General features: G+C 54.2%; 1 protein-coding gene across 3 annotated transcripts in view; it reads left to right on the forward strand.

The window, feature by feature from the left end:
* DHX30 (DExH-box helicase 30) overlaps positions 1 to 27,667 on the forward strand; it is a 31,642-nt gene continuing 3,975 nt past the window's right edge. Inside the window, exons 1-14 of one of the 3 annotated variants that reach the window (XM_063162829.1) lie at positions 1 to 66; positions 2,839 to 2,892; positions 13,374 to 13,504; positions 15,744 to 15,854; positions 17,764 to 18,119; positions 18,822 to 18,948; positions 19,894 to 20,043; positions 20,518 to 20,670; positions 21,410 to 22,231; positions 23,338 to 23,416; positions 24,248 to 24,352; positions 25,348 to 25,523; positions 26,747 to 26,953; positions 27,268 to 27,349. In XM_063162829.1, the coding sequence (XP_063018899.1) occupies positions 2,862 to 2,892; positions 13,374 to 13,504; positions 15,744 to 15,854; positions 17,764 to 18,119; positions 18,822 to 18,948; positions 19,894 to 20,043; positions 20,518 to 20,670; positions 21,410 to 22,231; positions 23,338 to 23,416; positions 24,248 to 24,352; positions 25,348 to 25,523; positions 26,747 to 26,953; positions 27,268 to 27,349 (2,530 nt within the window). In that variant the 5' untranslated portion in view covers positions 1 to 66; positions 2,839 to 2,861. Of the gene's footprint in view, positions 67 to 2,838; positions 2,893 to 6,409; positions 6,573 to 6,655; positions 6,767 to 13,373; positions 13,505 to 15,743; positions 15,855 to 17,763; positions 18,120 to 18,821; positions 18,949 to 19,893; positions 20,044 to 20,517; positions 20,671 to 21,409; positions 22,232 to 23,337; positions 23,417 to 24,247; positions 24,353 to 25,347; positions 25,524 to 26,746; positions 26,954 to 27,267; positions 27,350 to 27,667 lie in introns of those variants that run through there. The other 2 variants (XM_063162676.1, XM_063162774.1) reach the window with 2 other exon arrangements.

The following is a 27,667-nucleotide window of genomic DNA, read 5'->3' on the forward strand; positions in this document are numbered from 1 at the left end:
CGCGCGGGGGCTGCCGGGAGCTGTAGTCCCGAGGGGCGGCCCGGCGGCGGCAGTCGCGGTGCGGAGGTCGGTGCCGGGCGGGCGGGGGTCGGACCGCGACCCCTGGGGCGAACCGGGGGGGCCGCGGGGGCGGGACGGCGGCGGGAGGAGGGGCAGGAGCGGGGGATGGCGGCGAGCAGCGCGGGGCGAGGCGGGGAGGGCCGTGCGGGGCCGCGGCCTGTGCGGGCGGGGCGGCGCGGGCGGGGATGCTCGGCGGCACCGGGGATGCTCGGCGGCACCGCCGGGGCCGGGGATGCTCGGGAGGCCTCGGGGTGCTCGGGGCGGCTCGGGGCACCGCTCCCCGCGGGCCCTGGCCGAGCGGGCGGCGGGGAGAGCCCGGGAAGCGGCCCCGGGAGCGCGGCATCCCCGGAGCTCCATCGCTGCCCGGGCAGGCTCCGCTCCGCCCGCACCGAGCCGCTCTCCCGCCGCCTCTGCCCCTCCGTGCCCGCCCGTGGCTCGCCCCGCTGCCGCCGCCGGGCCCGCTCTGCCCCGCGGCCGTGGGAGCTGTGGCTGCCGGTGCCCGTGTGGCCCGGGGCTGTCCGGAGCCCGGTGCCACCTGCAGCCCTTCCCTCCCTGCCCTCTGCACCGCTGAGAGCCCGCGGGCTGCCCCAGCCGGGGGTTCCTGCCCCCATCCGCTGCCCTTGGCACAAATACCCAAAATAAAACCAAATCTGTGCTGCAGGGGCGTGCTGGCTGTGCCCGAGCCGGGCAGGGATCCTGGGCCGTGCAGGCAGCAGGATTTCTCTCTGTGTCCTTTGTTCTCCTCACAAAGCAGCCGGGGCTCTGCCCCTTCCCACACCGCTGGAGCACCCCAGCAGCCAGTAATCACAGCGGCTGGGATTTCCCTGTGTCTCTCCCGGGAATGGGGTTTTCCCTCGCGTTTTCCAGCGGATGGAGGAGCCCCCACAAAGGCCCAGTTCCTTCCCATCCTTGGGGATTTGATCTGACAGTTTCTGTGCTGCCAGTGCCTGGTTCCACTCTTTGCCTGAGTCTGTTCCTAACAAACTTTTAGTGCTTCTTGTGCCACCCGGGTCTCTGGAGTTTGCTGGGTGTGAGGCTCCAGGCTGCCGTGGATGCTCATCCCAGCTGTGCCACTGCCTGTCCTGTGTCATCCTGGGCCATTTCATACCGAATCCAGTGTCCTCACAGCTCCCACATCTCTCCTGTCATCAGACAAAACACATTTGGAATGTTCCGGTGCCCCTGTCCGTGGTGGTCCTGCATCTCTCTGCTTCCCTGGGGGCTGCAGCAGCTGACACAGCTGGACACTTCTTCTTATTTGGGACCAGGATGTGCAGGAGCAAACCCTGGGATGTCCCCCAGGCTGCTGGACGTGCTAAAAGTGATTCCCAGGTCGGGATCCTGGTGCCAGGTTCAGCAGACCCTTTATTCTTCTCCCTGCCATGCCCTGTGCCCCCAGTCTGGCTCTGACTGGTTCCAGTGAGGCTCCCAGCCCAGCTGAGCTCTGCAGACAGGATCACACCAACAGCCGGGCTGGAATCTCACTTATCCAGGGGGATCTCAGTGTTCATCTTGGAACCTCATCCCCAGAGGGTTCTAATTTTTTATTTCTTTGTTCTTCAGCAGAAAAGACCATTCCCATCAACTTTATATTGTGTTTACCCATTTGGGTTGGAAGGGAGTGTAAGGACCATCCAGTGCCACCCCTGCCATGGCAGGGACACCTCCCACTGTCCCAGTGTCCAGCCTGGCCTGGGGCATTGCAGGATCCAGGCATTGCAGGGCTTCAGGAGTGTTCAGGGACTGGCTCTTTCCTCCTGGAGCAATGCTGGGCTCACCAACTCATCCCAAATTCCCTTGGCTTGGGGCAGTTTGAGCCAGGCTGGGATGGTGCCCATGGAAGGGGGCACAGGCTGCCCTGTGCCAAGCTCCAGCCTTGGGCATCTGCCCCCCAGGACCACAGGAGAGCTCCCTGACTTTGTTCCCTGCAGTGATTTATCACACCAGGGACATTGCCCTCCAGGATTCACCACAGCACACGTGGGGTTTCAATTTTGCCAAGTCAGTTTGCTCTGTTTTTATTGATTTCATCCTTGGAAAAGTCCGGGTGTGGGCCTGGCAGCCAGGGCAGGTTGGTGTCCGTGTGTCCATGGGGAAGGAACCACGGACAAGGTGTCACATCCAGAGCTGTGGCCAGAAAATGGGGTGGGTTTATTTTATTTGAAGCCTTTTTTGTTTGTTTGGTTGGTTGGTTGGTTTTTTTTTTGCTATTGACGTAATTTTGTCTTATTGAAAGCAAAAGTGAATAATTGGAATGATAATTGCAGGCTATGAATTGCATGCCCAGGAAGTCATTGACAGGGACAGTTCATGTCCACAGGATCCCAGAATATCCTGGCTTGGAAGGGATCCACCAGGATCGTGGAAGTGCAGCTCCAAACCAACTTTGTGTGTAAATTCTGACCTTCAGTCCTCACCCATCTGATCTGAATTTATAGAAAATTCTTGTTACTGTTTCCAAGAATCCCTACGGTGTATTTAATGCTTGGCATGACAGATAAAACACCCCAAAACAAAGTTGGTTTTCTTATTTGAATGAAAGTTATAAATAGGAAATTTAACACAGATTTAGTAAAGAACATTATCAGAAGTACAGTTCTCTTTCTTCTCCTGTTTTTTTTTCTTTTCCCTTTAAAGAGAATAATGGCCATAATCTACTTCATCCTGGCCTAAAAGGCTTTTAAACCCCCTCATTTTCACCCCAGACCAAAGCAGAAGCATTTGAAAGGAAACAGCCATTCTAACCCGAGTTTCTTTGTCTCCCCGCTGCTGTCCCAGGAGCGCCCTCCCTTCCCGCCGGGATGGAGATGTTCTCGCTGAATTCCCTCAAAGGTAGGAGCCGCCACGGCCCGGGGGTTCCTGTGCTCCAGGGGAGATGGGGCAGGGCGCTGAGGAGCAGGAGGAGCTCTTGGTGTGAGGAGGGAGCTCAGCTGTGTCCTGGTCCCTGCAGCACAAAGGGGATGTGGCAGAATTTCAGGGCAGGAGGAGTTCTTGGTGTGAGGGGGAGCTCAGCTGTGTCCTGGGGGGTCAACACGGAGGGAATGTGACTGGAAGCTGGGACAGGGCAGGATTTCAGAGCAGGAGGAGTTCTTGGTGTGAGGGGGAGCTCAGCTGTGTCCTGGTCCCTGCAGCACCGAGGGGACAGGGCAGCAAGGTGGGACAGGGCAGGATTTCAGAGGAACAGGAGTTCTTGGTGTGAGGAAGGAGCTCAGCTGTGTCCTGGTGGTGCAGCACAGTGGGAATGTGACAGGAAGCTGGGACAGGGCAGGAGGCTGGGACAGGAGAGGATTTCAGGGCAGGAGGAGTTCTTGGTGTGAGGAAGGAGCTCAGCTGTGTCCTGGTCCCTGCAGCATGGAGGGGACAGGGCAGGAAGGTGGGACAGGACAGGATTTCAGAGGAGCAGGAGTTCTTGGTGTGAGGAGGGAGCTCAGCTGTGTCCTGGTGGTGCAGCACAGTGGGAATGTGACAGGAAGCTGGGACAGGACAGGATTTCAGGGAAGGACTGGGACTGGGCAGGGAGGAGCCCTGCAGTGTTACCCAGAGACATTTGAAGCTGTTTACCTTCAAGTACAGTTTCTTTGCCTTTTAATTTTGTCATCCTAAATATTCCTGTATCCCTCAGCACCAGCTCCATGGGCTCTTTGTCCTTGGGATTTGATCCTGTGATCCTGTCACTGTCACCATGGCTCTTTTCCCCGCCATTGCTTTGCCAGCCTTGCTTTCTATCATATTTTGTCCTCAGAAATCCCTCCAGTCCCTGTTTCCTGTTTTAGCTTGTGGATCTTTCCGGAGCTCTTGTTCTTAGTGGATAGAATGGACTAAAATATTCCAGCTCTGGTTGAGGCAGAGGGACCCTCTCTCCATCCCAGGGAATTCATCCTGGCACTCGGGGAACCCAGCAGTGACCCCACCACTCCTGTCACTGCCCTGCTCTCAGCCACCAGCACTGGGATTTAGCTGAATTTAAACTAAAAATCCCAGAATCCTTCCCAGTGTGGGGCAGGAATTGTGTACAAAGTCACCTCAGCTGGGAGCAAAGCCCCTCTGCTCCCCCAGATCCTGCCATTGAGGGTGGAGAGATGGAACTGCCCTGCTCAGGGCTGGTGGTTTGTCATGGCCAGGCTGCCTGTGGGACTCTGGGATGCTCCAGCCCTGGGGGTAAATGAATTCCTCAATGAAACTTGGCTCCTGAAGCCCTGGCTGCCGGAGCTGGGGATGGCTCTGGAGGTGCTGCCTGTGCTGCCTCACGCTGCCCTCTGCAAAACAAACATACCTGGGATCCGTGGCTTCTGCAATTCTGTAATAAATTGACTCTGCACTGCCGCTTCTGTGCCCACAAGATAATTTTTTTATATCATTTTTGGTGACAAAGCACCAGCCCTCCCCAGCCCTGACTGTCCCTGCACACTGGGACTGCCTGTCAGACTCTTCCCCCAACTTTTCCAGCCCCCTGCCTGTGTGTTTCTGAGATTTTCCCAGCTTTTCCAGCCCCTTTCTGTGTTTCTGAGGTTTCTCCAGCTTTTCCAGCCCCCTGCCCATGTTTTCCCAAGATTTCCCACCTTTTCCCGCCCCCTGCCTATGTGTTCCCAAGGTTTTCCAGCCTCCCTTTCCTTCCAGTCCTCCTTGAAGATTTGATTTCCAAACCAGCTCAGTTTATTCCTGAACAAATAGTAAAAATCGCAGTAAAACAGTAAAAATTATAGTTTGTGCAATGTGCTGTCACAAGATTAACCCAGGATTAATTCCCTTAAATTGAATGAGTTGTTTTGCTTTTTAGTGGTCTGGGTTATTTTTGGATGATTTTTGACAATCAGTTTTGAATTATTTTTCCCATTTTAGTGGACCAATCCCTTAAAATTTGTAATCCAAGTGCCAGAATAACTTCATGTCTTTCAAAAAAACCTGGGTTTTTTTTTGTCGTCTGGTGCTGATTCAAGATCTGGGTTTGTGTTTACATTTGGGGTTTTTTTTTTGTTTGTTTAGTGAGTTTTTTGTTGTTGTTTTAAGTAAAAGAACCTACAAAGACAAATCAGCAGCTAATTTTAGAGGTTTTAAAAAGTGAATACAGGAGAAGGCAAACTTGGTATAATAAGACTTTTTTTGAGTGTTCAACTCTTCCTATCATTGGTTTTCTTTTTTCTTTTTCTTAGTTTGTTTTGTTTTTTTCTTTTTCCCTTTTTCCTAAAGGATTTTATTTGATAACTTTATTTGTCTTGAACCTCTTCTCATGGAGCCCAGGCTTTGTAAAACTGAACTGTGCCATTGTATTAGTCAGTATCTTTTGCCTTATTGAAGATTTTTTTAAAAATCAGAAAAGAACAAAACCAAACCAAAACATAAACACCTTTTGCATCATGATGCTTAACCAGCCATTCATGGTAATTTTCACTTTACACACAAAATACTCAGAAATAAAGTCTTTGACATAAAAATGAGACCCTCGTTTAAAGAAATGCAAAATTTAATGGTAATCCCAGTACAGCCAGGGCTGATACAGATTAATTGCTTAGGAAAAAAAAAGAAAAATCAGATTTAAATAAATCATCCTGTAGGGTGGGAATTTCAACCAGCTCTGCAGCCTTAAGAATTTTATACCTGAATTATTATATGAAATAATTAATGTAGAACTGAGTAAAGGAGGAGTTGGAGAAGTGGGGAAGCGCTGACTTATTTAGTGAAGATTCTAAGATCTTTGTCAAAGATTTTCATTTTGGATTATGTAGATTTAAGATTTTATACAGATTTGACGTTTTAAGTTCTCTAAAAGACTTAAAGCTTATAAAGATTTCAATTTTTTTCGGTGTTTATTTCCAAAATTAGCAAATAACAAGCTGCAGGAGCAGCTGCATGCACTTGACCGTGAGGGTGGGACGTGGCTCTGTGTGCTCTGGTGTACCCGGCCGCAGTTCCCGGTGTTCCAGGCCGCAATTCCCGGTGCTTTTATAGATTCTACCAGGATTACCTACTTTATTCTTTATCACCGTCTAGCCTCTGTTCTAAGTCAGCCTTTCCAAGGCATCACTCCCACGGCCGCAATTCCCGGTGCTCCCGGCCAGAATTCACGGTGCCACACGGCTCTGGAGCCCTGGGAATGCCGCGGGCTCCGGCCACGGCCAGGACAGCAGCTCCCTGTCCTTTCCCCGGTCCATCCAGGACAGCAGCTCCCTGTCCTTTGCCGGATGGACAGCAGCTCCCTGTGCTTTCCCCGGTCCGTCTCCCCCTCTCCGGTGCCTCTCCCCGCTCCGTTCCCGCCGGGCCGGGCTCTCCCGGGCGCTCCCGGTCCTCCCGCCCGCCAGGGGGCGCTGCCGCCGCGGCCCCTGCGCTGCCCGCGGGCGAGGGGCGGCCCAAGATGGCGGCGCTGGGGCTGCTGCTGCAGGCGGCGGGGCCGCTGCGCCTGTGCCGCGGCCCCCGCGGGCCCTGCGCGGCTCCCCGCGGGCTCTGCTCGGCCCCCCGCGGGCCCGCCGAGCCCCGCCGGGACGAGGAGGACGAGGAGGAGCCCGAGGCGGCGCATGGTGAGCGGCGGGCCCGGCCGAGCTCGGGGCCCCGCGCGGCGCTCGCGCAGCGGAAGGGAGGGGCGAGCCCGGGCCCGCGGCGGGGCGGGGGAGCCGCCACATCCCTCCCTCCCTCCATCCCTCCCTCCCTTCTTCCCGCGGCTCCGCCGGGAGCGGGATGCGCGGCCACGGAGAGGAGCCGCCGAGCTGCGCAGGTACCGGGGGGCGCCGGGGGCACCGCGGAGCCGCTGCGGGGCCGCCCCCGCCGGCCTTTGTTGGCCGCGGTTGGGTTTCCCCGGTGATTCCCCTCAAGGTCGCCGAGCCGGGCCTGGGCCAGACTCCGGCCGCCTCCGGTGGCTGACGCGAGAGGAAAATCCCCGTGGAGCTGCGGCAGCGGAGCGGCCCGGCCGGGCGGGCCGTTAGGGCCGTTCCCCGCTCTCCGTGCGCGGCATCCCGCGGGTCCGCCCGGGCAGCGGGAGCCCCGGGCAGCGGGAGCCCCGGGCAGCGGGAGCCACGGGCAGCGGGAGCCACGGGCAGCGGGAGCCACGGGCAGCGGGGTTCCGCGGATCCACCCGGGCAGCGGCTCCGGACGGGAGCCCCGGGCAGCGGGAGCCCTCGGACGGGAGCTCCGAGCGGGAACCTCGGGCAGCAGCACCGGGCCCGGTCCCGGCCCTACAGCGGCCCCGGAGCCCGCCGGGGCTCACGGCTCTGGCCGCAGCCTGGAAGATGGTCCCGGTTGGATGTCAGGGCTGAGCGGCCCCGGTGGGAAGGAAGGAAGGGTGAATGCCCTCGGAGCTGTCGCTGCTGTAGAAGAATGTTCAAAACTCGCGTTCGGTGCCGTGTTTTGAATCGCTTTTTGTTGGGTTATGGAGCGTGGAGAACGCTTGGAGGGATGCGAGGGGTTTTGTGCCAGAGGTTGTGACTTGAACCATTTTTCCTTACAAAAACTGCTGGTTTGGTTTCAGTTTTCTTTCGAGGGCTGCATTTTGGAAATTTGGAGTGTTACTATATTTGAATTTTTTCGTTTTCTTTTCTCTGCCCTCATGCTTCTGTGTTGGGTGTTTTTTCCCCCCATGCTCCACCATTATTAAAGTTATTATTTTCTCAGTAATTTCTGGATTCTTTGGGCCTTGGTTCCATTTGTCTTTCAGAAGCTGCTGAGTTTTATCTTGGAGTTCAGAGTGGGATGGTCTTTCAGTTGTTACATTCAAGCTGTTCAACAGAGCAAATTAACTCCCTGCTAAAGCAAGTGCTGAACCACCCCAAATTATTGTTTAATGAGCTGCTTCAGGTGTTGCCTGAGAAAAGGAATAAACCAGGATTTTTTTTCTTTCCTGTTTTGTACTTCATCTCTCATCACTTTTTTCCTAATGTGTTTTCAGGCAGTCCCTGAGTACTTTTATTTTTGGTCTTCAGTTCACTCATCCTCCCAGTTTGTAGGGAGGATTGACCGTGGAAGGCTCTTGATCTTGAGATGGGAGCGTGGTGATGCTGGAATCGTTTCCAATAATAGATTTGTTTTGGATGAACAAATAAAAGCCCTCAGGGCTTTGTGAACCTGCTTTACCTGTCCGGCTGCTCCTTGAACACGGGGAGATCATAAATGTCATTTGAAAAACCTCTTTCTGAGGTGGGTTCTGAGCCCTCAGCTTGTGGCCTGATGTCTCATTAGCTGTCATCATTTGGCTGCTTTGTTATTGGCCTTGGATGCAAATATGGAAATCCACTCAGGCCCAGGCCAGCTTCAGAAAGTCACTGTTAGATCCGTGTTTTTATCTGAGGCTTCGGGTTTTTGGCTCACACATTGGGTTTGGGGAGCTCATCACTTCCCCCTTGTTCTGAGGCTGACGAGGCAGGCTGCCCCTGCCCTTGGCTTTGCTCCAGGAGCCCTCCTGTGTCACTGATTAAATTTGGCCTGTAGAACTCGGCAGAATTTGGGCTGGAGCTCTGGATGGATCCCTTCCTGGAGCAGGGTCCTGAGCAGCCCCCGTGGCTCCGAGGGGGAGCTGGGCCACTGCTCCTCCTCCTCCTCTTTGCTTTTGGAGGAGCCTGCTCAGTGTTCCTGAGCTCTCCTCCAGCCAGGAGCTGCCCGTGGGGTTTATTCTGTGTGTGTTGAAAGGGGCCCTGCTCAGGATGGCTGGGCATGGTGTAAAACCCCCCAAATTCCCCAAAAGCTTTGGTGTACTCCAAGCTGAGCTGCCAGGTGGAACTTTCTGGTCTCCCTCCATCTCTGCAGTGGGACATGTCTGGGCTAATTCCTTGTGAAATGGATATTGTGGAGCCACAGGGCTTTTTTTCTTCCTGGGGGATTTTTGATGTCTTGGAAACACGTTTGGATTTATTACTTGAATTTATCCTATCTTGAGGACTCTTGTGTTTGACAGTTTGTCCTTGGTGCTCATTTGTGGCTTTTCCAGGGAGTAGAATTGGAGGGAAGAGAGAAACTGATGGGTCTCCTGTGTCCTCCCTGAAGAGGACTTTGGGCTGTTTGGTTTGTGCTCTGGTACCTGAGTGTTGTTTCCACTTCTCAGATTTGTGGGGCTTGGAGGAGGCTGGGCCACTCCAGCTGGGTGGTTTGTTGGTTTTGGGGTCTGCTCTTTGTGGCTTTCAGTCTAGCCTGGACTTTCACAATCAAATTAAGCTAAAGCACTCACTGGCTTTGAGGAACTTTAATTAGTTAATTGGCTTCTTTGATAGCCCCACCCTGACTTGTCTGCTCTCCAAGACAGGCTTTTAATATTCCTTCCTGCTGTCAGGGCTGTGGTTTGGGTGTCATGTGTGGCTGTTTGGGGAGTACTGGGTTGTGCTCCTGGTGCTCCCCCTGACACAGTTCCCACCCAGACACCCACCCTCAGCTGTGGCAGACCCGAGACTCTCCTTGCTGCAAATCCCATTTGGCAGGGAAGGCAAGGGAAGGGAACATTGTGCAGCCCCAGCTCTGCAGCTGGGCTGTTTCAGTCAAAGCTCCAAGGGAGGGATGGCTTCCTGCAGGGTGGGAGCTCTGGAACTGGGGCAGGAACGGGCTGAAGGTGATCCAGCAGCCTTGGCGCAGTCAGGATGTGCTGCTGGATGTGGCATTGTCAGCTGGGGAGAGAACTGCACCTTGCTGGGAGTTCCAGGCCTGAGCTGTCACCACAACTGGGCTGTGTTAGTCAGAGATCCCATTTCCCCCTCCAGAGCAGATTCAATATTTAATCTTCACCGAGGAGTCACCTCAGAGTGTGAGAAACTGCCTCTGTCAGAGGTAATTGCACTTGGGGGGCATTATAAAAATGTGCTTCTTGCACCTCTTATCACAGAATTTCCCAGGTTATTGTTGTGAAAGGGGAAACAACTGGAAGCCAAATCACCAGGCTTGTGCTGGAGATCTGCTTTTTGCTTTTATTTTTAATTAGTGAATTGAATGGTGCATTTGGGAGTTGTGTTACTGCTCCTCCCTCTGTTAGTCCCACCAACGTGGAATGGAATAGAACTGCAGAGTGCCAAAATCTTGGACACTTTTCCAGTTTTCCTGAGCAGGCCAAAGTCTGAACGTAGAGGAACTTGCTTCAGTAGATAGAAATAGCACATTTGCTGTATAATTACAGCAAATTGGCTCATAGCTTTTCGTAAGGCTGAGACCAATTTCCTTCTCCCTTGGCCAATATATAGAAGGTAATTCATGGACAAATCGTGTTCATAAATCAGAGTAATTCCTGCATTTCCCCTGGAGTTATCCCAGGCTACTGCAAGCATTTCTCAAGATCCAGGTGGTTCTTCCGTGGTTTCCAAGAAGCAGTTTCAAAACTGAGTGTCACCAGTGCACGCTGTGTGCTGAGCTGTGGGCCAGGCTGCTGGGTGTTGCTGGAGAGGGTGATGGCATCAGCAATGGCTTTTTGTTCTCCTTAGCCAGTGTCCAAGGCAGTGTCAGGCCTGCCGTGGCACAGCAGAGCTCTGCTCTCTCTGAAGCTCCTGTGGTTTCCCAGTTGTTCCTGCCAGCTGGGCCCTGCTGGGACAGCACCACTGTGAGCAGCTCCCCAGAGAGCACCTCCTGCCCTGCCCGTGGGACAGAGCCTTTCCCAGCTGGGCCCTCCTGGGACAGCATCATGGTGAGCATCTCCTGCCCTGCCCGTGGGACAGAGCCTTTCCCAGTTGTTCCCTGCCAGCTGGGCCCTCCTGGGACAGCACCACTGTGAGCAGCTCCCCAGAGAGCATCTCCTGCCCTGCCCGTGGGACAGAGCCTTTCCCAGCTGGGCCCTCCTGGGACAGCCCCACAGTGGGCAGCTCCCCAGAGAGCACCTCCTGCCCTGCCCGTGGGACAGAGCCTCTCTGAGCTCTCCTTGCCTTGAACATCTCAGGACGTGTCCCAGGCCAGGCTGGATGGGCTTGGAGCAGCCTGGGACAGTGGAAGGTGCCCCTGCCCAGCTGTTCAAGAAATGAATGAAAGATCTTCAAGGGTCTTTCCGGCACCATTGTGGGATTATCTGCAGTTCTGTGTTTGTTCATGGCAGTAACTCCAGAATCAGTTCCCAGCAGGCCATGGTGGCACATCTTGGTGCTGCTCAAGTGAGTGACTCTTGGCTCCTCGTTTCTCCTTGCACTTGGTGGCTCAGTTGGAAATTCTGGTTTCTGATGGTATCAGTGATCTCTGAGCTGGCTTCTGATTCATTGCTGAAACTTGCCCTGGATCCCTGCAGAGGATTTAGAAGCTCCCTGGAAGGGAATGCTCACCGCAGGGCCCTGTGCAGGGAGGTTACCCAAGCCCTGGCTGCCCAGGGAGGGTGTGTGGAATGAGGCTGGCTGTGGGATGAGCTGTGCTTGCTCCTGCAGAGAGGAGATCCCATCCCTGTGTTCCCTTGTGCTGCCTTTGTACCTGCAGGACTGTGCTGGCTGATTCACTGTGAGCCCAGCACAAACGTGTGGGTTTCCTTTCCCTGCCTTGGCCTTCTGTGGGATTAGGGCTGCAGATTGGCTCCCTGCACATCTGGCTGGAGCTGTGAGACCTCCCTGCTTGTGAGCTGTAGGAACATCTGGAATTGTTATCACATTGGGCTGATCTCGCTGGACCCAGTGCTGGCCATGGCAATGGTGCAGGTGAGAGCAGCTGGAGCAGCTCCCTCACTGCCAAAGCTGCTGGATTGGTCAGGGGGGAGGCTGGGACAGGAGGTGGGTGTGCTATGGCTCTGTCTGGGCCAGTGGGATTATTATTATATATTTTTGTATTTTTTTTAATGAGTGATTTGCTCTGACCATGAACACCCCTCCCTGCTGTACCCTGAGCAGCATTTCCCTGTGGGGGCAGGGCCAGTCCCACCTGCCCTCTGTCCTGCTGCTCCTGGGGCTGCCGTGTCTCCCAGCACTGTTGGCAAACTTCTTTCCAGGAGGTTCTCTGGGCAATTCAGTGCTAAACCTCATTCCCAGGCTCTAATCCAGTCTCAGTCATTTCAGAAGAAGTCCTCAGGCATTTTTGCATGTTCCTCTGCTGGTTGGATCTGATGTGTACCTTGTGAGACCCTGGATTTAACCCATGGCTGGGGGGGCACTGCAAACACCCAAATTGTGCAAAGTCATTACTGCTCAGTTGGGTTTTGATATTGAGGAGTGACAAACAGAGCTGGTGGGGAAACAGAACCTGCTCCATGCTGGTGACAGTGGCTGGACACAAGGGCAGGGATTGTCCCCTGTGCTGGCCCTGCTGAGGGACCCCAGGGAGTCCTGGGGGCAGCTCTGGGCCCCTCCAGCAGGAGAGCCCTGAAGGGGCTGGAGCATGTCCAGGGAATGGAGCTGGGAAGGGGCTGGAGAGAGTCCAGGGAATGGAGCTGGGCAGGGGCTGCAGAATCCCTGAGGAGTTGGGAAGGGGCTGCAGAATCCCTGAGGGGCTGGGAAGGGGCTGCAGAATCCCTGAGGGAGCCGGGCAGGGGCTGCAGAATCCCTGAGGGAGCCGGGCAGGGGCTGCAGAATCCCTGAGGGGCTGGCAAGGGGCTGCAGAATCCCTGAGGAGCTGGGCAGGGAATGGAGAATCCCTGAGGGAGCTGGAAGGGGCTGCAGAATCCCTGAGGGAGCTGGGAAGGGGCTGCAGAATCCCTGAGGGAGCCGGGAAGGGGCTGCAGAATCCCTGAGGGGCTGGGCAGGGGCTGGAGAATCCCTGAGGGAGCTGGGAAGGGGCTGCAGAATCCCTGAGGGGCTGGGCAGGGGCTGCAGAATCCCTGAGGGAGCCGGGAAGGGGCTGCAGAATCCCTGAGGGAGCTGGGCAGGGGCTGCAGAATCCCTGAGGAGCTGGGCAGGGGCTGCAGAATCCCTGAGGAGCTGGGCAGGGGCTGCAGAATCCCTGAGGAGCTGGAAGGGGCTCACCTGGAGCAAAGGAGGCTCAGGGGCCCTTGTGGCTCTGCACAGCTCCTGCCAGGAGGGCACAGCCGGGGGGATTTGGGATCTTATCCCAGGGCGCAGGGACAGGAGCAGAGGGAACGGCCCCAGGCTGGGCCAGGGCAGCTCAGGGTGGGCACAGCAGGAATTTCCCCATGGAAAGGGGGTCAGGCACTGAAACTGCCCAGGGAGGTTTGAGTGCCCATCCCTGGAGGTGTCCCAGGAACACCTGGAGGAGGCACTCAGTGCTCTGGGCTGGAACAAGGAGGGCATTGGGCACAGGGTGGGTTTGATGATCCTGGAGGTCTCTCCCAACTTCAGGGATTTGGGAGCTCAGTGGTGCCTGGAGATGCTGCAGGTGAACCCTGGGCCCTCTGCCTGCCCACCATCCTCCCCTCTGAGCCAGTGCTGGAACTCACCTCTGGATGGGACTGCACAGCAATTGGGAGACATTTAATTCCTCTTCCTTTTTTGTTCCAGATTCCAGAGATTTGCTAAAGGAATTTCCACAGCCTAAAAACTTGCTCAACAGCGTGATTGGCCGAGCCCTGGGCATTTCCCATGCCAGGGACAAGCTGGTGTACATCCACACTAACGGGCCAAGGAAAAAGGTAATCCTTGCTGCTGGGAGGGTGGGACACAGAGGGTGGGAAGGGAGCCACAGAACTGCTAATCCTGGAAGTAACTTCCCAGAGAAAATCATAGCAGAGTTTTAATTCCACTTAGAAGTTGAGTGATAATCTTTCAAACAAGAAATATTCTCAATTCTTCCTATTTTTCCTGATCTTCATGTGCTTTAAAGGTGTATAAGTGCAGGTGCTGTTCCTCTTTTTGTGTGGATATTTTTATTTTAAGTGACTTGCTGTATCTGGCCTTTCTCAGCAGAAGGACACACAGTCTGTTCTTAAAGGTGTCCTACTACCTTAGAAAATTAAGATTTTAAAGCTGTATTTTAGCCCTTAGGACCCCTAGATTTGATTGTAAATTCCAATAGAACAAATTCCAAAGCCTCAAGTCCATTTGTGAGCAGAGGAGTTTCTTTGCAATGGAGGGAGGCTTCTAATAGTATTTAAGAGCAGAATGAAATGCAGCCTCTTTGTTTGGTAAATGAAGCAGAGGTGTTCCAAGCAAATTCCAAGTTTTCCAGGTAGTTTCAGCTGTCACTGTCAGTGGAATTCCTGAGGCCCAAATCTGGGTCTGGGCTATAAACTGAGCAGGAATTCTTACCTAATGGTGCTCCATGGTCAAGGCTGTGCCTCCTCCTGTCACAGCAGCTCATTCCAGAGCTGAAAGCCCTTTCCAGCTGAAGTTTAGCTGTAAACTGCATTCCAGGAAAAGACTCACTTCTGATGGCTTAACATTTTCCAATAACATTCTGTCTTAAAATTTCCCAGACAGTTTTTATTGCCACATCCTTTCTAAGCATCCCTGGATTTTAGGGGATACATTAGTAATGTTACTTCAGAGTTCTTCATTATTTCTATTTGTTTTTCTTGCTCTTTCTCAAGCAGTAGTGCAGTTTCCCAACCTAAATTTTGGAATACCATAGCCAGTGCCTCCTCCCTAAAATTCGGAGTACCCCAGGCAGTGCCTCATCATTTTAGTTTGTGTAATTGGTTCCCACTCTTGCCAGCACTTAAATAGATTAATGTGGAGAGTAACTTCAGATTAAAACAAAAAACTGAACCAGGAAAATGATAAAGGAGATAAAGGAGCCCTGGGAAAAAATGAAGGTTGGCTCACAAAGAAAAAGCAACCCAGCAAATGTAGACAGAGGACAGGTGAGAGCCTGGAGAGTTCTTGTTGGATGTGAACAGGGATTTGTGAGCACTTGGCCTTCCTGAGACACCTTTTTTCCCAGCAGGTCTGTGCTTTCCAGGCTGTGCCCGAGGCAAAACCCTCTGTGAGCCAGGTTCAGGGGCAGGAGGGCAGCCAGCCAGGTGCTGGGGAGTGAGGAGCCTGTGCTCCAGCCTTGGGGGATCCACTGCTGCCTTTCATCTGTGCTGCACAAGCAGGAGAGAATTCCCTGGGCATTTCCCTCTTGGAGCCTCGTGGCATCTGCAGGGCTGGGAGCTGAGCGAGCTCTTGATTTGGAGCAGTGCTTTGAGGAGGGCAAAGTTCAGCTCTCAGCATCCTCTGCCTCTGCAGGTTTTTTGTGCTCCCTTGCAGGAGCTGTGGTTCTGCCAGGGTTGGGCTGGAGCTGGGTGCTCCTGTGAGTGCTGGGGTGCCTGGGGGCTGCGGCACTCCTGTGCTGCTTCCATCGCAGGGAGGAAGCAGCTGGGAAGGGGTTGGAGAGGGGATCTGCTCCAGGGCATGCTCTGGCTGCTGCAGTGAGCAGAGGGACAGCCCTGGGATGGAATTGTTCTCTAATGTGCTCCTGGCCTCGTGCTAGACCTCAGCCCCGCAGCTCCTGTGGGGCTGTGGCACCCCTGTGCCCTGTTCAGCCTTTTCCTGCAGAGCTCCTGCAGTGGAGCTTCCCCTGAAGTGACCAAGGCAGTGCTTTGTTCAGTGTTCTTCTGTATTTCTCTTTGCCTGAGGTGCAGAGATGCCTGGTTCCCCTGAAGTGACCAAGGCAGTGCTTTGTTCAGTGTTCTTCTGTATTTCTCTTTGCCTGAGGTGCAGAGATGGTTTTGGTTCCCCTGAAGGGACCAAGGCAGTGCTTTGTTCAGTGTTCTTCTGTATTTCTCTTTGCCTGAGGTGCAGAGATGGTTGGTTCCCCTGAAGGGACCAAGGCAGTGCTTTGTTCAGTGTTCTTCTTTTTGCCTGGAGTGCAGAGATGGGTGGAGTGGGTGTGCTCTGCTGGAGGGGAGAGCTTGCCCAGCTCACCCTGTGGCTCTCCTTGCCTTTCAGAAAGTCACTCTCCATATAAAGTGGCCCAAGAATGTGGAAGTGGAGGGCTATGGGACCAAGAAGATCGACGCGGAGCGGCAGGCGGCGGCTGCGGCGTGCCAGCTCTTCAAGGTGAGCCCTGCTGCCCCTGCCCTGCTGGCCAGGCTCGCCCTGCCCTGTGCAGCCAGCCTGGCCTGCTGGTGGGAGCTTTCTCCTTGCCTGGGCACTCCCTTAGTGGGCCCCTCTGGTAGTCAGGGGTAGAGGGTAAAGACCTGGGTCTGAATCCATTTGAGCTTCAAATCCCACTTGCTGCAGGTAGTCCTGGTCCTTGTTCCTTTTGTCCTGGACCTTAATCAGCTCCTTAACATCTACAGCGAGCAGTTTCCCTCAGGTGGTCACTAACTCCCACTTCTGCCAGCACAGCTGGGTGTGTTTGCAGTTGTAGAACCTTCAGAACCTCCCGTTTCCTCTTCATCAAAGCCAGTGGGGCAATTACATGTAGTAATTTACTATTACTCTACAGTTATGCTTTGTTTGGCACTTATTTATGGCTGGAAATGGGTGTGTGCAGCCAGTATCAAACAGACACAGTGAAACTATAAAGGTCACTCTTGAAGGTGTTTTATAGCTGAGAAAAAGATGCAGTTTTATCTCCAGCTCTGCCCCTGGTGGTTCTGTGTTACCTTGAGCAAGTCAGACTGATTTTGGAGTTTCCTGTTAATCTATTCAGTGGGAACAGGGATATCTCTGTGCTCAGGAGAGGATGCTGTGGATGCTCTGGCAGTGAGACAGCTTTTGATTTGCTTGTAGATCACAATGCTCTTTAAGGAAATAGCCAGCCTTCAGAAATTCAGGAGGACAGTGTGAAAACTCAGCTTCTTCAGCTGCTTAAGCTGATCCTCTAATTCTGTGATCAGCAAAACTTGTCTCACTCACTGACTTCGTTTCACCTCACTCAGTCAGCATTCACTGGGAATATATCCTGGTTTTATCCTCTGTAGTCCAGTTCCCTGCCTTCTTTCAGACCCTGGAAGTTTTCAAAGGAAGGAAGATACCCTACTGATACATTTTCCCTGGATTTTGGAAATGGCTGAAGTGCATTTTAAAACTTAAACCAAAACCCAACCACCTAAAACCACAGATTGAATATGCAAAGCTTTCTTTGCCAGCTAAACTGGAACCTGGCTGAAGACCCTCGTGATGAGAGGCCTTGTGTGATCACAGCTATAGAAAGAGCTACAAATGCTGCCTTAAAAAGTCATCAGTTCAAGAAAATTAATAGTGTCTAATTAGTGCAGAGAGTGAATAGAGAGGCTTTGACTAGAACAGCGAGCCAGGTGAAATTTGATGTCTTAGGCACTCCCACAGCACAAAATAATGCAGCTTTTTCTAATACAGGGCCATTAAGGCCATTAAATGGCCTAAAACTGTAACTTTTAATTATTAAAATTAAAGCTAGAACTTATTGCAGCAGTCTGGTAATTTTGAAATGGTGTGTGCTGCACTCTGGATATGTCTGGAGCTTCCTGCAAGGTTCAGTCCTGAATGGTGATGGTAGGAAAGTTTTTCATTACTGCAGGTTTGCTCCAGAACCTGACAGGTTAGGGACATTTTCCTGCTGCCTGCACAAAGACCTGTTCCTGGGAAATGGAAGGGGATGAACCATTCCCTGAATTCTCAGCCTGTATTATCCCAGATTATGCCAGTTCAGACTAGCCTTCCCAGAAAGATGCATTTCCTGCTCCCAGGGTGCTTTCAAAACTTGAGTGCTAAATACAGCCAAGAGTTTGGTGGGCCAGGGTTTACTGGGGTTTTACATTCTAAGGAGCTGTGTGGGGCAGAGAGCCATACCCTGGGAAGGGAGGGAGGGAGAGAGGGCAGGGAGCAGATTCCCCTTGGGACAGAGCAGTGGTGGGGTAAGTTCAGATCTCCCGCAGGTGCCTTTCCTCGCTCTGTCTGTGCTGGGGGAAGGATGGGGCCGCTCCTGCCCCATCCCCAGCAGCCTTGGGTGGGTTCCCAGAGCTGCCCTGTCTCCCTGCAGGGCTGGGGCTTGCTGGGCCCTCGGAACGAGCTCTTTGACGCCGCCAAGTACCGGCTGCTGGCCGAGCAGCTGGGCTGTCCCGACGAGCGCTGGTGCTCCGAGGGCAAGTGGCGCTCCAAGTCCGGGCCCTCCCTGGCCGACCTGTCCACCTGCTGGCGCCGCATGGAGCCCGACGACGCCATCCAGCCCATGGAGCAGGGCAGGATGCCCAAAGCCATGAGGAGGGAGGAGCTGGAGGAAGGGGAGCTGGAGGAGGGGGAGCTGGAGGAGGGGGAGCTGGAGGAGGAGGCCATCGATGTCTCGGACTACCTGCCCATGGCGCACCAGGACGCCCGCACCCCCGGCAGGGACGCCAGGTGGGTCTGCCTGGGAGTGCTTAGCCAGGGCAGGGGAAGGGAGGGTTATCCTGTGGCTGGGCAGGGCTGGAGATGGGCCAAAGGAATAGTGGGGCAGCATGGTCTGGTACCTGGCTGCCATCCAGGGAACGCACAGACTTGTTCCCTGCAGCTCTGCCCTCTGGAGACACTGCTGCCAGTCTTGTTACCTGCCTGATTCTTCTGTGCCTCAAGACATTTCCATTCCCAGAAGTGGTGCATGTGCACTTACACCAGGTTTTGGCCACCCTGGTTTTGAGGGCAGTGTTAAATCTGCTCCCTTCCATCCCCATAGCTGCCTGCTTGACTTTATGAGCACAGATCTTGGATTTTTAATAGGCAGCAGCAGCAAGATCTGTAAGAGATATGGGTGATGGTGGTTATTTCTGTGATGTGATTTTAAATTCAGAATTATTTATTAATTAAATCTGTTTCAATCTGTTGATGCCATCTGGTTTGTAGCCTTGGTGTAAAGGTTTGATCTCTCTGTAGTAGGTGGCTTTGCTGGTCTGGGTGGTTGTGACTGACAGATTTTAGTACCAAGGGACAGCAGGACTCTGCCCATGACCAGAATTACCTGGGCTTTAACAGAATAGTTTCAGAGCTCAGTAGCACTCGTGGAGTGAGCCAGGTCTGAGCACAAGTGGGCGTTTGCACATCCAGCTCTGCTCTTGTCCCATGCAGCCGAGGAGGGGGTTCCATTGAAATGACAGACGACAACACTGCCATCCGTGCCCTGACGCAGTTCCCACTTCCCAAAAACCTCCTGGCCCAAGTGATTCAGATTGCAACCTCTTCCTCCACAGTCAAGGTAAGGTGCTGTCTGACCCCTGCCAGGGAGGAAGCTCAGGGGCTCCAGCTGGAATCACTTTGGGTGCTTTCTTTGGGCAACAGAGCTGGGGAGAGGAGAAAGATAAAACTAGGCCTAGAGAAATCAGTGTGAACAGCAAAGGAAACACTTTGTGGTGAGAGCTGAGGGAATGTATTAACAGAACCATGAGGAATGTTGCTCCTGAGGCCAGGGCAGTGGAGGAGCTGCTTTCTAAGGTTTCCCTTCCCCATACACCTGCAACAAGCACAAGTTTGTGTTGCTGGGAGCGATGTGTAACTTCTGTGCTGATAGAATCTTTCCACAGCTCCATTCTTGCCCGTATCCGGTGATCCTCCTTCCCAGGATGTGTCACCCACTTCCCAGAGCTGGTATGCTCAGCAGAAAGGAGCTGAGCTCCACCCTGAGGCTCTCAGGATGTTTCCCACAGTTGTCTGCTCTCACTTTGGTTTAGACAGTGCCTTGTGAGCTGGGAGGTGGAGTTCAGTGCTCCATTAAAAAAAAATCCAACAAGTCCAGAAAAAAAACCCACGGTGAAAGGTCAGAGGGGCCACATGAGGATGGCTGAGGTCACTGGGTTGGTCCAGCTGGAGCAGAGCAGACTGAGGGCAGAGCTCAGCAGAGGCTGCAGCTCCTTGTGAAGGACAGCTTCAGTCTCTGCTCCCTCTGACAGGGACAGGATCCAGGGAACAGCTGGAGCTGGGCCAGGGCAGGTTTAGGTTGCAGATCAGGGAAGGGTCTTCCCCAGAGGGCACTGGGCACTGCCCAGGCTCCCCAGGGAACGGGCACAGCCCCAGGGCTGCCAGAGCTCCAGGAGCGTTTGGACACTGCTCCCAGGCACGGGGGGCGTTGTTGGGGTGTCTGTGCAGGGCCTGGGCAGGGCTGGCTGGTCCCTGCTGCCCCACAGAGCCCCTGCTGTTCCTGCAGGAGTACATGCAGTTCCGCACGGTGGGCACCAAGACCAAGATCTGCAAGCTGACGCTGCGCTGGCCCTGCCCCATGACCTTCGCTGCCAAGGGCCGGCGCAAGGTGGAGGCCGAGAACAAGGCAGCAGCTCTGGCCTGCCAGAAGCTGAAGGTGAGTGCCCCTGGCTGCTGATCCCCTGGGATGTGCCTCTGGACATGGGCTCCTTCTGCCTCACTCACTGGCTTTGAGCCTGCCAGGAGATGCTGGAAATGTCCTGAGCTTTGGCTTGTGTAAGGGGCTAATGATTAATAAACATCTGTTTCCAAACCTTGGGATTCACAGCCTGCCAGAATCACAGCAAGGGACTCAACAAGAGGGCTTGGCAGTCATGGCTGCTGTTCCTCTGATGGGTCTGTTTGAGACCTTGCAGGTGTAGTATCAGGACAGGTGGTTGGTTCTGGTGTGTCTGGTCCTCTAGAGCTGGGGTCATGTCTGGTTTCTTGCCGTGGCAAGAAAAGCAGGAATTGGTGGGTTTGGCATGGTAGGGAGTTGTCCTGTCCAAACATGGGATCCAAGTGCTCTGTATCCCAGCCCGTGGTGTGAGCAGCCTCAGACCTGATGGTGTTGTTTGCCTGTTCCCTGCAGAGCCTTGGCCTGGTGGACAAGAACAACAACCCCCTGAGCCATGCCATGTACAACATGACTTCCCTGAGGGAGCTGGGGGAGAACCAGAGGAAGCCCTGCCACATCAAAGTCCCTGAGGCCACCCTGCGCAAGATCGAGAACTACCTGAACCACGTAAGGCTCAGCCCCTGAGGATCCCCTGGGCCTGATTCCTTCTCACTTTGGGAATTGGATGTGTCTGACAGCTTCCTGTCAGAATGTTGGAATTCATGGTTTGATTGTTGCCCCAAAACCTGATCACTCTCTGCTGCCCTTTGGGGAAGGAACTCTTCCTGAGCAGTGGCCTTCCCTTTTGGAAGACTGGGATTCTTAAGGTTGAATCCAAAAGATGTGATTGATTAAAAGTTCAGCAACTTTCATCCCATGAACATCTGGGCCAATGCTTTGATTTGTGTTCTAGGCAATTCCTGACCTCTTGCTCCTTGTAGTTCTTCCTGTGGGATGTGGACTTCAGCTTTTTCTTTTGCCAAGACAGAATATTTCTGGCTTAGCCAAAAGCTTGTGTTTTGCATAAGTTATGTGTCTGGGTGGTGGTGTAACTTGATAGTTTCCAAAAGTTGTCTTTGAAGGGCTGTCGCATTGCATTGCTGAAGTTACTGGTCTGTGCCTGTCAGTTCAGGCAGCAGCACTAATACCCCTCCTAAAATAGGGAATGCAGCAAGGAGCAGCCCAAATTAGTTCTCACTTTAAATAACCTCAGTTCAGAACAACACTGAGTTACCTAAGATCTGCGGAGACCTTGGCAGAGCCTTGGCCTAGCCAGACTGGCTGAGTCTGTCCCAGGCATTTGTTCCTTTCTGTCCTTCCGAGGACCTGCACTAACCTTGCTGTCCTTGCCTGCTTCCTCCCGCAGTACCCCGTGGACATCAGGGAGTCCAGGCCCCGCATTGCCGACGACATGATGAACCTGACCAAGGAGTCCGGTGCCATCAGCGACGCCATCACGGGGAAGACCTACATCCCCATGCTGGAAGCAGAGGAAGTGCGCCTTAGCCAGAACCTGCTGGCCCTCTGGAAAAGGAGAGGAGCCTCCTGGCAGGAGAGCCACCCGCTGCCAGTAGACCCCCACAAGGACACCATCCTGTCAGCCATCGAGCAGAACCCCGTGGTGGTGATCGCGGGGGACACGGGCTGCGGGAAGACCACGCGGATCCCGCAGCTGCTGCTGGAGCACTACATCCTGGAGGGCCGCGGCGCGCGCTGCAACGTGGTCATCACGCAGCCGCGCCGCATCAGCGCCATCTCGGTGGCGCAGCGCGTGGCGCAGGAGCTGGGGCCCAACATGAGGAAGAACGTGGGCTACCAGGTGCGGCTGGAGAGCAAGCCCCCTGCCCGGGGAGGGGCCCTGCTCTTCTGCACCGTGGGCATCCTGCTCAGGAAGCTGCAGGGCAACCCCAGCCTGGAGGGCGTCAGCCACGTGGTGGTGGACGAGGTGCACGAGCGGGACGTGAACACGGATTTCCTGCTCATCCTGCTCAAAGGCATCCAGAAGCTGAACCCCGACCTGCGCCTGGTGCTCATGAGCGCCACGGGCGACAACCAGCGCTTCTCGCACTACTTTGGGGACTGCCCCGTGGTCAAGGTGCCGGGCTTCATGTACCCGGTGAAGGAGTACTACCTGGAGGAGATCCTGGCCAAGCTGGGCCGGCACCGGCACCGGCACTACGAGATCAAGGTGGGTGTGCAGCGAGGGGGGGCTGTCCCCGTGGATGGGACACCGGCTTCTGGCCTGTCAGCGGGGGCACAGTCCGGGCCTGGGACTGCTCCTGCTTCCCTGTGGCTGTTGGACATTTGCTTAGCTTTAACTCCATGCCAGTCCTCCTGAGGTGAAGTCAGCTTAGTAGAACCTCAGAGTATTTTGATTAAATTATGCATAAAGATGACTTTGCATTGGGGTCAAGTTGCTTTTGTCTCCCTTTAATGGGAAGTTTGATGTTTGAGTAGGCTGAGAGCTCATTGCTGTGTGTACATAGACACAGAGTTGAGTGTTTGCACACCCTAGGCAAGCCTGGCCCAGGACTGGGATGGTTGTGGCTTCCAGCACTGTTACCTCAGTGCTCACCGTCCTGCATGACTGAATCCCTGATTGCTGCTTTTTGCAGCTGCTCTGGCCCTCTGGAAAATGCCCTCCAGACGTGTGCAGTGCTCTGGGTAATCCTACACCAGTGATGGGTCATGGAGTCACACAGTCACAGGTTGGCCAGCATCTCCAGACGTTTTCTGGTCCAACCAGCTGGTCTGGAGTTTGTCAGCTCATTTTTCCAGCCTGGAGAGATCCCTCCCTGTGGCTGAGCAAGTGTCTGGAGTATCAGCCACCTCTCCCAGTCCTGGATCATCAGCAAACTTGCTTGGGGTATCCCATTGCCTCCAGGGCATTCTTCCTGTTTCTGTTGTGGCAGGGATTTTATCTGAGCTTTAATAGTCTGTTCCAAATTCCTGAGAGCTGCAGAAGCTCCTGCTCAGAGCCTGATGCATTTGAACTCCCAGGTGCATGTGGCAGTTCTGTCCACAAAAATCTCGTGGCAGTTCTGTTACTTGTGAGTGCTGTTCAGCAGAGGTGCACAGATCTGGACATTGGGAAGGGACTGTGCATTCTCTCTGCACAGCCGGGAAACTGGCAACCCTTGTGACCAGAGCAGGCTGCAGATGGAGCCCAGAGCAGGCTCCTGGCTCCGGGTCCTGGGCAGGCTGTCCAAACGAGGCCTTGCTGCCTGCAGAGGGTGCTGTGAGTGCCCCTGTGCTGTGCTGACGCCCCCTGAGCCCCTGTCCTGTCCTTCCCAGCAATCTGATGATGAGTGTGTCCTGGACCTTGACCTGATCACCGACCTCGTGCTGCAGATCGATGCCCACGGAGAGCCAGGTGGGTCCTGCCTCGCCCTGAGCTCTTCCTCTGCTGGGGGGGAAGGAAAGGGAGCCCCTCCAGAGCCTTTGCAGAGACACCACAATGTGAGTCTTTAGCTAAGACAGGATTATAGGAAATCAGGGCAACCCCGACAAATGGAGTAATGACGAGGAGGACTTTATTGATATCAGAAGGTTAATTAATTACTCTGTTATATTAATTAATTACTTTATTATATTATATTATACTATATTACAGTGAATCTGTGTAAGTATTTAACTCTACTGGCTAGAATTTTGTGACTATCTCTTGACCAACAGTCTGGACACGCACTTGGCCCTGATAGGCCAAGGAAACAAAACACTATCACTTTGGGTAAACAATCTCTATATTGCATTCTACTTTGGCACAACACAGGTGCAGTAAATGAGATAAGAATTGTTTTCTCTTTCTCTGAAGTTCCTCACTGTGCTTCGTAGAAAATGTCCTTAAGAAGTTGTGCTTTGCTTTTCTTTGTAAAGAGAAATGTAGCTGCACAGGGTTGGACTCCTCAGTGTCCTGGGCAGCTGTTGCAAGCTGTGCTCTAGCACTGGGAACCTTGTGCTGCATAATTACCTTTTCTGTTGGAGCCCCATCCCTGTCAAATAGGCTTGCCTGGACATGATGTGTTTGGGAACAAGGCAGGACTCTCAGGTGACTTGAAGAGATTTAAGTGTTTCAAAGCTCGTGGGTATTCACTGTCAGACTCGAGGTAGCCTGGTAGCTTTCTGCCCCAGGAATGTGTGTCTCCAGCTGGGGAAGAGCACTTGGATTTAGAGGCTGTGAGTTCTTAGCTGCTGTGTGTTGCAGGTGGGATCCTGTGCTTCCTCCCTGGCTGGCAGGAGATCAAAGGGGTGCAGCAGCGGCTGCTGGAGATGCTGGGCTCGCAGAACAGCCGCTACCTCGTCTTGCCAGGTGAGAGGGCAGGGCCAGCCCCTTCTTCCCAGGGTTCAGGACAGTCTGGGGCACTTGGCTTCCTGTGCCCCTGCAGCTTTGCTCTGCTGCAGAGCCGGTGAGCTTTGATGTCCCAGCTGTGTGATGGTGTGTGGTAAGTGTGAGTAACTCCTCCTAGCAGAGGCTGAGTAACTCCTGTGTATGATCAAAGAGAGTGGCTTCCCATTTGCCTCCAGCAATTTGGAATTAGGCAAGGGGAAAGCAGCTCAGTTCTGCACTGCTGTAGCTGCATGCTGAGCCTGCCCAGGAAAGATCTCAGGACCTGTTCTGTGGGATGCAGGTGGACTCTGGAGCTGAGCTTTGATCAGTGAATTTAACATTCCTTGCCCCAGGAGGATATTTACAACAAAAGCTAGCTTTGCTCTGCAAAGCTTTTAAGGGTTTTGGTATTTTTTGGGTTTTTTTGGGCAGCTCTGCCTATTCAGTGTCAAACCAGGCCCGGCAGGAGCAGAGCTTGGAGCAGCTGGGCTGTTAATGAGCGCAGGTGTAGTTTGGCGGAAGGTGCCTGCTGTCCTCTGCCCTGCTGTGCTCTGCCAGGAATTCCTGTGTGGTGCTGAGCTGTGGCAAGGATACAGGACAGCCATGGGCCCTCCATGAGAACCCCTTGTGACAGAGTGGGCCCATGGGCAGTGAGAATCCCTGCCCCAAGGGACTTTGAGGAGGGGCAGCTGCAGAACTGGACTGTGGGAGGGAGTGGGATTTCTGCCAGGGATATTCCTGGGGTGCCACCAGGCTCTGGGACAGGACGTGAGCAGAGCTCCTGCTGCTGCCAAGCACAGGTTGAAGCTACTGAAGTGAGGCCTTCCCAAATGACTTGTGGGAAGTTTTTCCTGGGGTCTGGCTGGCAGGAAGCTGCTGGCTGTGCCCGCTGGCAGCTGGTGTCCCCATTTCTGAGAGAGGTGACGGTACAAGGAGAGGCTCAGCTGGGCGGGTGTGACTGTGGTTTGGTTTCCCAGTGCACTCCAACATCCCCATGATGGACCAGCAGAACATCTTCCAGAGGCCTCCACCGGGTGTCAGGAAGATCGTCCTGGCCACCAACATCGCGGAGACCTCCATCACCATCAACGACATCGTGCACGTGGTGGACAGCGGCACGCACAAGGAGGAGCGCTACGACCTCAAGACCAAGGTACTGCTGCCGTGCTGCCTCTGACCCCTGGGACACACACTCTGCAGCATAGGGCTGTGCTCAGAGCAGGATCTGAGTGCCAGTAATGGCACGATGGAGCTGCTTCCCATTCGGCCCCTGGGGCACAGGTGTTGTGTTGTTTATGGAGAATGACTCCTCGTCAGCATTTGCTGTGTTCAAACTCTGGGCCAGGCTCCCCATCAAATTCTGAGTTTTTTCCAACAAATTTATGGCAAATCCTACCTCCTTCTCAACTCTTTTACTATAGAGCACCGTAGGTTCTCTGTTTTGCTTTCAGCTTTTTTCTATGATTTCATCAAAAACCTCTTGCTGGCCCTCTCAGGGCAGCCCTGACCTGTTAGACCCTGCTCTTGTTTGCAGTTCTCCTGGCCCAGTCCCTGTTCCTCACCTTTCTGAGGGGGATCTGCTGCCCCCTGGCCTGTTCCTGGCAGTGCTGGGCCCTGAGCCTGGGAAAGGCTCTTGTTTGTATACCTTTGCAACAAAGTGAAGGCAACTGTGCTGCTGTTGCTGTTGGGAAAAGGAATTGTGGCACCATCCCTCTGCCCCTGTTCTAGAACATCATCTCCCAGGGCTGTTCACACCTTGGAGCAGTTCTGGTTTAAACCCAGCCCTTTGGTATTTGCCCAGTTTTATCCCAGTTCAGAATGCAGACCCGACCCCGAGGCAGGGCTGGGGTGGGATGGGAGCCCCGGGATGGGACAGGGACAAGTGTCCAGCAGGTGGCATCTGAGTCCCATCCATGGACAGAGATCAGCACTGCATGAGGCAGGAGAGTGGGAAAGGCTTCCCTGGCCCTTTGGGACCATTCATCAGTTGTGAGAGTCTGAGTTCTCTTGGCTGGGTGGAAAGATGGAAAAGGGAGGGACTTTGGGTATGGGCCTGGAGTGACAGGACAAGAGGGAATGGCTTCCACTGCCAGAGGGCAGGGTTAGATGGGATACTGGGAAGGAATCCTTGGCTGTGAGGGTGGGGAGGGGCTGGGATGGATTTTCCAGAGCAGCTGTGGCTGCCCCTGGATCCCTGGCAGTGCCCAGGGCCAGGCTGGACAGGGCTGGGAGCAGCCTGGGACAGTGGGAGGTGTCCCTGCCATGGCAGGGCACAACAGGATGGGCTTTAAGGTCCCTTCCAGCCCAGAGCAGGCTGGGGTTCCGTGCTGTGAGCAGGTGAGCTGTGGGAGAGCTCACCCTCTGCTGTCCCCACAGGTGTCCTGCCTGGAGACCGTGTGGGTGTCCAAGTCCAACGTGGTGCAGCGGCGCGGGCGCGCCGGGCGCTGCCAGTCGGGCTTTGCCTACCACCTGTTCCCGCGCAGCCGCCTGGACAAGATGCCCACGTACCAGGTGCCCGAGATCCTGCGCACGCCCCTGGAGAACCTGGTGGTGCAGGCCAAGATCCACATGCCAGAGAAAACGGTGAGCAGGCCCTGCCTGCGGGCACTGAGAGGGTTTGTGGAGCCCCAGGGGCAGGAGTGGGCAGAGCCCAGAGTGCTGATGGCTTGAGTTTGTGCTTTGCTGAACATGGTGCTGTCCAGGGAAGTTCAGAGCAGGAAATCTCCCTGAGATCACAGAATATGTCTGGAAGCTTGAAGGAATGGAGAGGGCTGACTCATATCCCTGGAGGCAGACAAAGAGGGAATTGTGCTGCAGTCTGGGTTCCTGAGGGCTCTCACAGCTGTATGGGAAACTGGCTCACTTTTCCCCTCTTCCCTTCCCCTGCTGTGTTGCAGGCAGTTGAATTTCTCTCCAAGGCTCTGGACAGCCCTGACATCAAAGCTGTGGATGAAGCTGTGATCTTGCTGCAGGAGATTGGTGAGTTAATTCTGTGTCGTGGAAAAATGTTTGCTGTCTTGGCATGGGAATAAGACTTGGCTGCTGTGGGGCAGACTGGGCAGGATTGTCCTGGATGGGGATAGCAGTTGACAGTGACTTTCCCAAACCACATACCCTGTGCTGTTTTATTTCCCACACTGCTTTGCTTAGAAATTGGGGATAACTTTCCAAGATTTAAAAAATAAAGCGGAGGCTACAGAAGGAAGTGGTGATGTGGAGTTCAGAGGTGGGTGACAGAAGGAAAGGAAGTGGTGATCTCGAGTTCAGGGCTGGGGGAGAGAAGGAAGGGAAGTGTGA

The sequence above is a fragment of the Melospiza melodia genome, chromosome 1, assembly GCF_035770615.1.
Source record: "Melospiza melodia melodia isolate bMelMel2 chromosome 1, bMelMel2.pri, whole genome shotgun sequence".
NCBI lineage: Eukaryota > Metazoa > Chordata > Aves > Passeriformes > Passerellidae > Melospiza > Melospiza melodia.